The following is an 11,462-nucleotide window of genomic DNA, read 5'->3' on the forward strand; positions in this document are numbered from 1 at the left end:
TTAGATGATACAAATTAAACATTATAAAATTGTGTTTGTCTTTTGTACCGAATAGAAAAGAGTTCAAATCTTATTTTTAGTATTACAAATTAACACATATAACGCCATGAATAAAATTAAATTGAAAAAGCGTAGGTATCGTGTGTCTTTGAATGAATTATTGAGTGTTAATTTTTGTTTATAATACGATCTATATAAGCTAACATGGTACTTAAGTGAAAGCATAATAAGACATGTCAAATTTTATTAATTAAATAACTAATCATGCATATAGCCATGTAATGGGATTAGTTTAGCATGAGTCACACCACATGTTATATTGAAGATCCAAAATGTTAAAGTGATAGTTTGTAGTTTTGTGCACTTCTCACTATTATTGAAGCCAAGTGCCTAATTTTATACTAATTAATCAGATCTATATTTTTCCTGAGTCAAATTAAACCGATCCATATATCATTAATATATTAAGTATGCATATAAATAAAATATGATTAAATATAAAATAGAAAATGGAAGTTTTGGATTTTTTTAGGTATGTGACTAGTGTGTTCCAAAATATATATGTGACTAGTGTTTAACTTTCATTAATTTTATATGGATTTCAAAAGTCATTACTTTTCAATCTGATATGGATGCGCCATAAAAAAAAAAGACAAATGCTAAACGAAGCTGCATAATTGCTTCATAAAGCTATTTGCTAGACACAACCATTTATTTTTTATTAAATTGCTAAACAACACCAAAGATCAATTTATTGATTTTATCTAGCAAATAATTTTTTGAATCTTAGATTGTTAAATACAACTATGTTTTAACTTCCCAAAATTATGTATTGGACACCATTTTTTCTTTTATTAACTTATTACACAAAAATAAAATTGGTTGTATTAGTGTTATCTAATATTTTTTTAAATAAATACTTAGACATGTTATAGGGTTTTAAAAAAAATATACATTATATTTATGTAGTATAATTTTATGTAATATGATTTTATGAAATATACATTATTAAGGTTTAAACTAAGCTTAAAAATATACATAGTGATTTTATGTAGTATGATTTTTACAACATGAAATGCTCTGATTGGAATATAATATTTTTTAGTTATTTTTTTATACTTGGTTAACTTTTTAATTTAATGTTCGAATAAATTTTATTTATGCATAATTAATTATGGTAATAGAAATGAACCCAAGATTTTTTGAGAAAAAATTCGAATATTTGATTTTTTTTTTTCTTTGGATTTTACCTCAAATTACAGCATGGAATGCTCTGATTGGAATATAATTTTTTTTTATTTGTTACTATTTGGTTAACTTTTTAGTTTAGTGCTCGAATAAATTTTATTTATGAATAATTAATTATGGTAATAGAAATTTGAATTTTGAGAAAAAATTCGATTACATTTGATTTTTTTCTTTTAGTGTTGGATTTAGCAATTTAGGACAAAATTCAATTAATTTTATTTAGTTATTTTGTGTAATAATTTTTTTAAAGTTGTATATAAATAGATGAGAGATTCGGTTATACTTGATTTTTGGTGTTGGTTAGCAATTTAGGACATAATTTTAGTTAGTTTTATTTAGTTATTTTTGTCTAATAGTTGTCCTTAGCAAAACTGAAGTTGCATATAGTAGCATCCAAAAAAAAAAGTACATGAACTAAATAATCAGATAACTACCACGGTCAAGGATATCTTAGGCATTAAAGGTATATAAAAATTCTTGAGGCATGAAAATTCATTCTTACTTTTATTTTATTTATATCTTCTACCTAAGTCACTAAATGATGAAGTTCACTTCCTCTGTGAATTGAATTTTCCCAGAGTAGATGCACAACTAATTGACCAATTAGTTATGGGTATCTTTCATCAATGTTGAAAATTGATTACTTCTAAAAATTAAACTTGTCAAGAGAATAGTCATACACAGACCTCTAGTTTTGTGCAAGAGGAAAATCATTTCTTTTGTACTAATTCGGTAAGAAAAATTGGTCCCTTAGATATTTCTTCTTTTGATTATTTGGGATTATTATAGTTTTAGCCCGAAATGTACTAATTAACTATTCTTAAAAGTTCGTCACACAAAAAAATATATTATAAAATTGTGCTTGTGCTTTTAATTAAGACATAAATTATTTTTCTCTTTGTATTAGAAATTTTAGAATCCGCATAGTCAATGAGAATGATCAATGACTTGTTAAAAGTAGAACTAGTTTGCAAAATAAAAACAGTCGTTATTTCTCATATGATTTGAAATAAGTTTGTTTTAGCATAGTCAAATTTCATTGTTGGAGGCCAACAATCGTTTGTCTTATTCGTTGTGCATCTGCTCCGACAATTCGAAAGTCACATATTTGATTCACTGTAGGGCTGGAATCTATCATTTATTGACTTGTTTTAATTGAATCCATTATTTATGTATTTCATGCCCTTAGGACAGCTTTAAGGGTTTCTATATGAGCTTAAAGGCCCAAGACGTCTTTGATAATAGTAGTTATAAGAGCTTATTAGATTATAAATTTACTTCTGATGTATCAGGGACATAATGATTGTTATGACTCTTGAAATCGATGTAAAAAAATATAAATATCAAAGACAATATTTATCACATAACAAATCCCATGGCCTCAAAATGAGTTGCATGTATCAATTTGACACATCTCTAGACTTCGAGGAAATTTGATGAAATGCCCCTGGTCAAGGGGTTTTTCAGTCAAATACCTCTCAATCTTTTGATATTGTAAAACTACGTATTTTCAAATTTCAAACATTTTTGTACTTCATATTAAGGAAGGATTATTGGAATTTCTAGCGGTCATCTTATTTTCCTTTTTTCTCAATCTCATTTAGACAAACCTCCATTCGTATTGTTCTTCCCATGAGTATGAATTTACTCATTTGAGGGTCTGAAAATAATGCTTCCTCTTGCAGTAAAAGTTTACATATTTTATATTTAAGCATAGAAACTGTAACTTCTTGTGTTCCTTGTTAAAGACAGAAACCCACTGAAATGTGGCAATTTCATATTAGCATAAGCAGATGCAAAAAGTACCACAAATGCATTTGGTGATCTCCGAACCAAGTAAAAACGAACCCGTGTTCAAACACCTTTACAATTAGAAATAAAACATCCTAGTGTGTTCTAACAAAGAGAAATCCTTTTGAGTAATAACTCAACATCATACCTTATTCTATATACTTCGATATATATTATAGAACATTTAACAAAATTTTATACTCAATTGTATGTGTCATCGTGCATATCATGTAACAATAGAAAAGGAAAAAAAATCTAAGCAAGACGGATAAAGATTATCCGACGTTAACATAAAAGATATCTAACATATCCAACCTAGATAAGGTCATGTAAACCACAAAGAAAAACTAAAGTAAAATAGAACACAAAGGAAATAAAATAAAAAGGGAGATGCTAGAGTTACAAAGGATTTGACAAAAGAAAGTTTCCAGCTGATGTGGCGGTTGTGATATTCATCTCTCAACGGCCTAGATTTGGTCAAAGTTTCAAATCACAACCGCCACATCAGCTGAGAACTATCTTTTGTCAAAATCTTTTGTAACTTTAGCATTTCCCAAATTAAAAAGTCATGAGAGTCTAATGCATCTATACAACTTTGTTTCTTTCAGACATTTCGTTGAACAACTTTCTTACGGAGTTCAATTGTTAATCCTAACATAAGGCAGTACCATTGTTAATTTTAGTATAATTTCAGGGATCTGTTTAAGCATCCATACAACTATGTTTCTTTCAGAGTTATTGTAATTCTTATGGAGGTGAAAGGTAAAAAAAATGTCCAGTTTTTTTAAAAGAGGTAATTTCACAATATTAAAAAATTGAGAAATGTTTGACGAAAACCCTCCTCGACCAGGGTATATCATCATGGGTTCGGCTAAAGGAAGCTGGGGGAGGAGATTGACTTTTGTCATTTTTCTTTGACCCCAAACATCTATAGCCACCCAAGTATAAAAGATACTGATCAACCCATCCGTGAGACAAACCAAGGGTTATACTCGGATTAACCAGTCCGAACCCCTTGCTTTGGGTCTTAGACTGGTCATTCTGAGAGTATTTGAGATTCTTTTATTTTATCGAACTACCATCCAAATTTCAACCTGAAAATCAAATAACATGATTTTTGATACGACGAAAAAAGAAAAGAAGAAGAGACGAAGAAGAAGAAGAAAATAGTTAGGGCAGGGAAAGGGGGGGGGGGGGGGGGGGGTCTGGTGCTTGGGCCAAACCCTATTGCGAACCTGGCGCTAATAGACACCCGACCCAAATTACAATTCCACCTGGTTCCTTTAGCTGGACTCTTTCCTAATATTTTTACACATTGACCATCCGAATGGAGTTTTGATTCCTTGGGGTGGGTTCGTACAAGTTGCAGTGTTTTTTGTTTGTCATTTCCAAGTCCAGCTCACAGTCCATGTGAGCGCGTACTATCCTGCGCACGTAGTGTGCTATGGTACGCCGCATTTGTTGAAAACCTTTGATACTTCAAATTCAAAGGGAGGGTCTCAATCCGGCTTACCAGTTAAAATCCCCAGTTTTATCATGTCCCATAGAAACCGAAAAAACGACGGCATCCCGTCTTTTTCTGAGACTGTTTTTTTTTTTCTTACGAGCAAATGTCATAAAAAGAGAGAGAAAGAAAATGAAAGAGAGAGAGAGAGAAAAGTGAAAGAAAACTTCAACATCAAGACAGTGGAGAAAACTTGTTTGTAATTGACAGCTAGGCATTGAAGGTGGAGGTTTACCTACTAGAGAGAGAGAGAGAGAGAGAAAGCCAAAGACCACATCTTCTCTCTTTCACGTTCTTCTACCCCTTTTTAGGCATTCTTTTCTGCTTCTCACTCTCACTCCATTCTCTCTCTCTCTCTCTCTCTCTAGTTTCTCATCTCTCTCTCTCTCTCTAATCTCTTGAAGATTTTTAGGGCTTTGCAATCCACAATTCTACAAGTTCAAACTTAGGTTCAATTACAGGTTTGTTTTTTTTTTTCCATGCACAATTCTCTCCCATTTCAATTGATTCTTTTACTTCCTCAATTTCATGTTTGTCTCTCTCGAAATTTCTTCCAATTCTTTTCTCTCGCATGCGTTTTTCGTTCAATTTCTCAGAGATATAACAGAGAAATTTGGTTCTGATTCTTTTTCATTTTTAGGCTTATTTTAATCTAACATGCAATGTTTTAAAAATTAACAAAATTACTATTCTTCTTTCTAGTCTTCTATAAACAAGAAGAAAAAATTTGGCTGAAAACGGAGCTCTTTCTCTTCATTAATCACAGTTAAGAACCAAATTTGGTTCAAAAACTCATCTTCTTGTTTTCTAGGTTTTATTACTGTAACATTTTATTAAATTCTAGTATTGAAATTCAACACGAACTCATTTCGTTTTTTCATAAACCCTAAAGTCCATGACAATTCACCGACACTTCAATAAATTCAACTACAACTCATTTCCATTAATCTTTTGAGAAAACCTAAATCCACCGACATTTTGCTTTAAAATGTGGGTTCGTCTATAGGCGCCCCTTCTATTTTACTCTTCTCTCCCACCCCCCACATGGATTGCCGGATTGGGGCAGTCCGAGGGCACTCAACTTTGCCGTTCTTCGAGGGCACTCGGGCGCTCCTTTTATTCTACTCTTCTCCCCCAACCCAACACGGATTGCTGGATTGGGGCAGTCCGAGGGCACTCGGTCTGGGCCTAATCCGTACTCCGTGAGCTTCCGGGCTATCCCAATCCTGAGCGGAGAGCAAAAGGACGGGGAGCCTTTAGAGGCACCCTGATTGATAAGGGTGGGTATTTGCCCGGTTCGGGTACTCGTGGGTACTATAAGTCCGGATCTGGCGTTCCTGGCTAGACTTTATACAAAATATCAGATGTCATGGTGGGGTTTGGGCCAGTAACGGGCTTCACTATAGGTCCGAGTCAAGCGTTCCTGGGCCGACTTTATTCAAAAGCCCATGAGAATTTAGGGAGGTCAATGCAAAGCCCCTCTAGATGATTTCACAGTAATAGCTTATTACATAATTTGTTTGTAATAGAAGATATTGGGGCCGGCCTTAATTCCTGGGCTGAATTGTTAAGAAATTTTACAACAAACAAAACGTTAGAAATGTTAGGATTTGCTTAAGCAAAATCCAATGGATTTTGAGAAAATTTGAGGGTAAGTGAATAACATGTTTTACAAAATTGTTGAACATCAATAGAGGAACTATTATTATATAGAAGTATATAAAATCAAGAATCGTACTCGTTTTTCTCTTAGAAAATCCCGTGCATTTTTTAGGACTATAGCAATGTCCCATTTGAATGTAATTTCTTTATACTAGGTCTTGAATAGTGATGCTCATTAAGATTGTATTACAGGTTGACTTAGGAAAGTATATTATAGTTGACCTTAAATGTAATCAGAATCTCGAGACATGATGATAATGATTTATTTAGAGGCATACCCTATTCTTTTGTGATTTCAATGAAATCATATTTCAATTTATGAGGAGAGCCAATGTTGTCCATCTTAAATGGTGATTGTCTAGTAGAATCCATTATTTCTCCACAACTTAATAAAAAATAATATTAATTCTATTTTTAACTATAAAATATTTGATTTCATAGAATTAATGTATAGAGTTGAATCTTACTTTATTAGAAACGAAAATAAATTATGACGACATGACTACAAGATAAGAGACCCCATGATTAAGAAATTTTTGTGATTCTGAGCCAATAATACCACGTTCGGTAGGTCATTCAAACCCATTAGCCAAAAAACCATGTTCTTGTTCTCGTTCGTCTTTCTCACCCATTGTTTGTGTGTCGTATTAGTGAATCTTACAGATTTAACACAAAACTACATGATAAATATTGAAGTAGATTTGATTGGACATGTAGGCATTTCTTGCGAATTAGAAAATTCAACTCTTGATTGTGGTTTTATTTTTGACAACCCACCACATTCGATATTCCCAAGTATAGGTAGCTACCTTTTGAAAATTAATTGCACTAGGTGTGAATATACATATACATACACGTTTGGCAATAAAAGCATAACCCTTTATCTCTTTTAAAGGAAAAAACGTAATCTATAAGAAAATCACTTTACCCTGTATTTATACCTTCTTATTCTGTGTTCTTCCATCTCCATTTCAGTTTCTTCTTTTATCAGTAAACCCCTTTCTTCTCTTACTAATTACAACTCATTCATCTCTCTCTTTTTATAAATCTCTTTCTCTATCAATACTTGGTTGCAGGAAACAAAAATGCTTGGTCCAACCTTCATTGATGATATGAATACCAGTTTATTTGATATGGATGATTTATTGGATTTTCCGATGGAAGATGTTGCCGGAGACATAGTTGGTGGTGGTGAGTTTGATGATTTTCAGAGTTTTTGGTCCCCAGCACCACCACAAGCAAATGATGCTCTTATTGGTTCAAACCCAGGATTTCACAATAACAACGACGAAACCAAGAACATCATGTCTTCTGAAATTCCTACTTCCCTCCCTGTACCTGTAAGTTTCTACTCTATTCAATTTATTTTAATTTTATTATTTCATTATTTTTTATATTTTCTTTTATTTTCTATTTTATTGAAAAAAATGATATACAGTAGTATTTTTTACCTGACTTGTCTTGTATTGATTCGGTATATGCCATATAGATACAAGAATAATACTACCAAATTCCTTAAATTTTGGCCTTGAAATTTGGGTATATTTATATCTTGCTTTTTTGGCCCATTTTCCCCCAAAAATCTTTATCCAAATTCCAATGTTTGGTGTTAAAAAAAGGTACTGTAATTTATGAAGATAGGGCTCTAAAAATTAAAATTTTGTGTTTCAATGTATTTGGCCCGCAATTTACTTGTTTTTCTGTCTTTCAGTTTATGTTAATTTATGTGACTTCAAAACGAAAAATGAGGGCATATTAAGTGAAAAATGAAAAATATATTAGTACACTACAGTGTTCACTCAATGTCGTGTGACTTCAAAACCTCGGGGTTTCCCAAATTCAGCAAAGTAAAAAAGAATCAAAAGTAGGAAGCCCTAATTGTGAATTTAGGAAGCCAGGAGGTGATGAAGTTGATCAATGGATGCTTTCTCAAATTGTAATGGTCTAACCCATGTCTACTGAGCCTATCTTGTCTTTAGAAACTTAATGGCGTTGTTGAACAAATGATGATAAGTTGCTTGGGTTCAGCCTTTTCCCAACCCAAGCTGCAAAGGCCCCTATATACAGCCTGAGGGTAGTCATAGGCATGTCCAAGCTACTTAGACTAGAAGGCACCTTGAGCGCCTTTCTGTTAGGCCGATGGAGTGTGTCCAAATTAACAAATTACAGGAATGAGCTCAAATGCGAAGGCGTGCATGATTGCCTATAGGATTAATTTCCCAAGTTTTATAGGTATAACCTGTATTGCTATGACCAAACTCCTCTGCCTAAGATGAATTGGCAAATGCTGAGTCAATGTGGGTTTTAGGTTTAAAGCATCTTGGGGACAGTACTAGGGGCCGCTTGTGCTTGTTCTCTAGTTCATCAAACCCTGCTCCTTTGTGGTTCTAATTGTAGTTAGATTCATAATATTTGAAAGCAAAAATATCCTTGATGATGATATGAGAAAACTTTAAACCAATGTGAATTCAGCAAGTGTTGCTGTTTTTCTTTTCACCCTTGTCAATATCATAGTTCCTTACTCTTGTGTCTGTACTGTTTCTTAGTATGAAGGTTTACCTCAGCTGGATTGGTTGTCAAACTTCATGGAGGAGTCATTCCCTGCAGCTGGAAGCATGAACCTTGTTGCCGCCACCCCCACCACCATCATGGAAGATAACAAGAGCGTCAACATCACAGGCAACCACCAGAACAACGATAATGACGTTCATCAGTTTCAATCATCTAGCCCAGTATCTGTTCTGGAAAACAGCAGTCCTTACTCTGGAGGAAAGGTGAGCCAGCTTAACGCCGAAACTTTTATCAGGGGCCGTGCTCGTAGTAAACGCTCACGGCCTGCTACCTTTAACCCTCGCCCTCTCGTCCAACTCATTTCCCCAAAATCCTCTGTCACAGACAGTGCTTCCTCTGAACTAGTATCAGAAACCGAAAACAATGCAGATTCTGGTCTGATGAAAAAGAAGAAGAAAATCAAGAAAAAGAAGTTGGCCCCTCTTCTATCAAGTCCTTACGATAATACAACTGTTCCATTGAATGCTGCAGTTAGAAAATGTTTACACTGTGAGATAACAAAAACGCCCCAATGGAGAGCAGGCCCATTGGGGCCCAAGACTCTCTGCAACGCATGTGGCGTTCGATACAAATCGGGCAGACTCTACCCCGAATACCGGCCCGCAGCAAGTCCAACATTTGTACCTGCACTTCACTCCAATTCTCACAAGAAGGTATTAGAGATGAGGATCAGAAGCTGTGAGAAACTGCACAAGTTATCAGAATCAACCCCAACAATATAGTTATTTGATTGAGATCAAATATGAAGAACAAGTAAGATGGATCAAATCTTCCTACTTAGTTGGGGAATTTATTTTTCTCATCTGGGTAGCTTTCAAATTCCTAGTTTGTTTGTTATTGTACAGAAATGAGAAGAATGGACCATCATTTTTTTAGGAAACTGAAGACAGAAGGTAGAGAAATAGTAATAGAACAGTGGGTAGGAGCATAAGGTTAGGTTTAGCCTTTAGATTCTAAGTTAATCTAGGAACTATGGATGGTTGCTTATTCATTTTTGTTTCTGTTTTTTCTTTGGGGGAAATATCATTGCAGTTGATATTTCCTTTAGGAATTGAAAAAGTAGGATTTTGGGTTTTTAAGTTTGAACTTTTGATCTAATATTATAATCTATTATTGGAAATTTTTTTTTTTCGTTTACAGTGTTAATTCAACCCTTTTCCATTACTAGATCTGAATAGAGGGAGAGAAGTTCTGTACGAGGGATTGAGCAGAAGGCCCAAAATGGGCCCATTAATAAGAACCCAGACCGCGTCAGGAAAAAGAATGTGAGGCATGCCCCAATTAAAAGACGATAACCGCCTTATTTGTTTCAGTATTTACTGAAATGGCAGTCAAATGCCAGTCAATTTTGAAAAGACCATCCCATCTTGCGCTTTAATTTACTAAGAAATTTCCTTCTCTCTCTCCACAAATCACTTGAAAACCAGATCTTCTCCTTCATCTTCTTCATTTCGACTCCTCCATCGAAAAGCTTTGAATCTCTTCAACAAAGTCATTTACAACAAACAATCTGCTTCGAAGTAGTAAGTTTTTCCTATTCCCTCACCAATATTACACAAAAAAAATCTTAAATCTGAACATCTTTCTCTTTCATCTTTCCCTTTGTTGGTGCAGATGGAGAAGAAAACCGCACCTACAAAGACTTCTTCGAAAGTTAACATCGAAGAACCAGTATCAACAAGATCTAAACCAAAGAAGGAAAACAAAAAAGAAAACCCTAACTCTTCTTCAAATCCCCTTTTTCGTCACTAATCAACGAAGAACAAATAGATAACATTTAGAAACCGAAAGTTTCTTCTTCATTCTTCAATCTTTTCTTCTTGTTTTTGTTAAAAATCAAATCAATGACCTTTTGTTGATTTGGAGGAATTATTGAGATTTAGTTTGTGTTCATGCTCTTTAAAGACTTTTGTGTTTTTGTTCTTCAACCTATTTTACTTGATGCCTTCTTACGAATGTGTTTTGATTCTCAAATTTCTATGGTGCAGAAAAAACCCTATAAAGAACAAAGAGTAAGTTGAACAACCCATAGGAAGAAAAAGGTAAATATGACTAACTTTATATTTTCATTACAATACAGAATATCAAGTATTGTTTCTTTGGTATTATGAAAAACCAAGATTTTGTCGTCCTGTTCTAATAAAAACAAGGATACACCTTACTGCGTCTTTCTGAAATAAATTCAGAGATAACTTTTATGTTTAAAAAATAATACTGTATTGGAAACAGATTAAAAAAATAAAAAAAAGTATAATTAAAACCAAGATAATTAAAAGGTTTAGAGAGAGAAAAATCGAGTCGAGTTGTCTCTTTCCTTAAGACAGTGAACACCCTGGTATTAGTACTAAAACCAGTAAGATGTTTGTCTCCCAGGATACAATGGCTATACTTTTCAGGATGAAGACTAAGACTACTTCGTTTTTCTGAAAGTGTGCGAACTTCGAACAAGCAGTAACAACTAGGAGAAAGTGACTTCTTAAAACTCTAAATGCTTAATGAACTTTGAATGCTAAATTTTTTTCGTATTTTTTGTTTGCTGGATTCTGTTTGGTATTTATAGAAGTATTGGTGACACTTTAGACAGGAGCTTATAGACGAATGGATGCTTCCCAACAGTCATATTTGACTGTTGATTTTCGGGTGCCATCTTGACCGTCAGATCTCAACGGATCTATCAAGATCTCGC

General features: G+C 33.7%; 1 protein-coding gene across 1 annotated transcript; it reads left to right on the top strand.

Annotated features, from left to right (window-relative positions):
• The first annotated feature begins 4,545 nt into the window (after window positions 1–4,545).
• LOC147558269 (GATA transcription factor 8-like) lies at window positions 4,546–9,896 on the top strand. The gene is made up of 3 exons (XM_086659880.1): window positions 4,546–5,004; window positions 7,282–7,545; window positions 8,752–9,896. The coding sequence occupies exons 2-3, from the start codon at window positions 7,291–7,293 to the stop codon at window positions 9,496–9,498; spliced, it is 1,002 nt and encodes a 333-aa protein (XP_086516006.1). The 5' UTR covers window positions 4,546–5,004; window positions 7,282–7,290; the 3' UTR covers window positions 9,499–9,896.
• The last annotated feature ends 1,566 nt before the right edge of the window (window positions 9,897–11,462 follow it).

The sequence above is a fragment of the Eschscholzia californica genome, unplaced genomic scaffold, assembly GCF_041429995.1.
Source record: "Eschscholzia californica isolate CP2 unplaced genomic scaffold, dmEscCali1.0.p SCAF_2, whole genome shotgun sequence".
Classification (NCBI taxonomy): domain Eukaryota; kingdom Viridiplantae; phylum Streptophyta; class Magnoliopsida; order Ranunculales; family Papaveraceae; genus Eschscholzia; species Eschscholzia californica.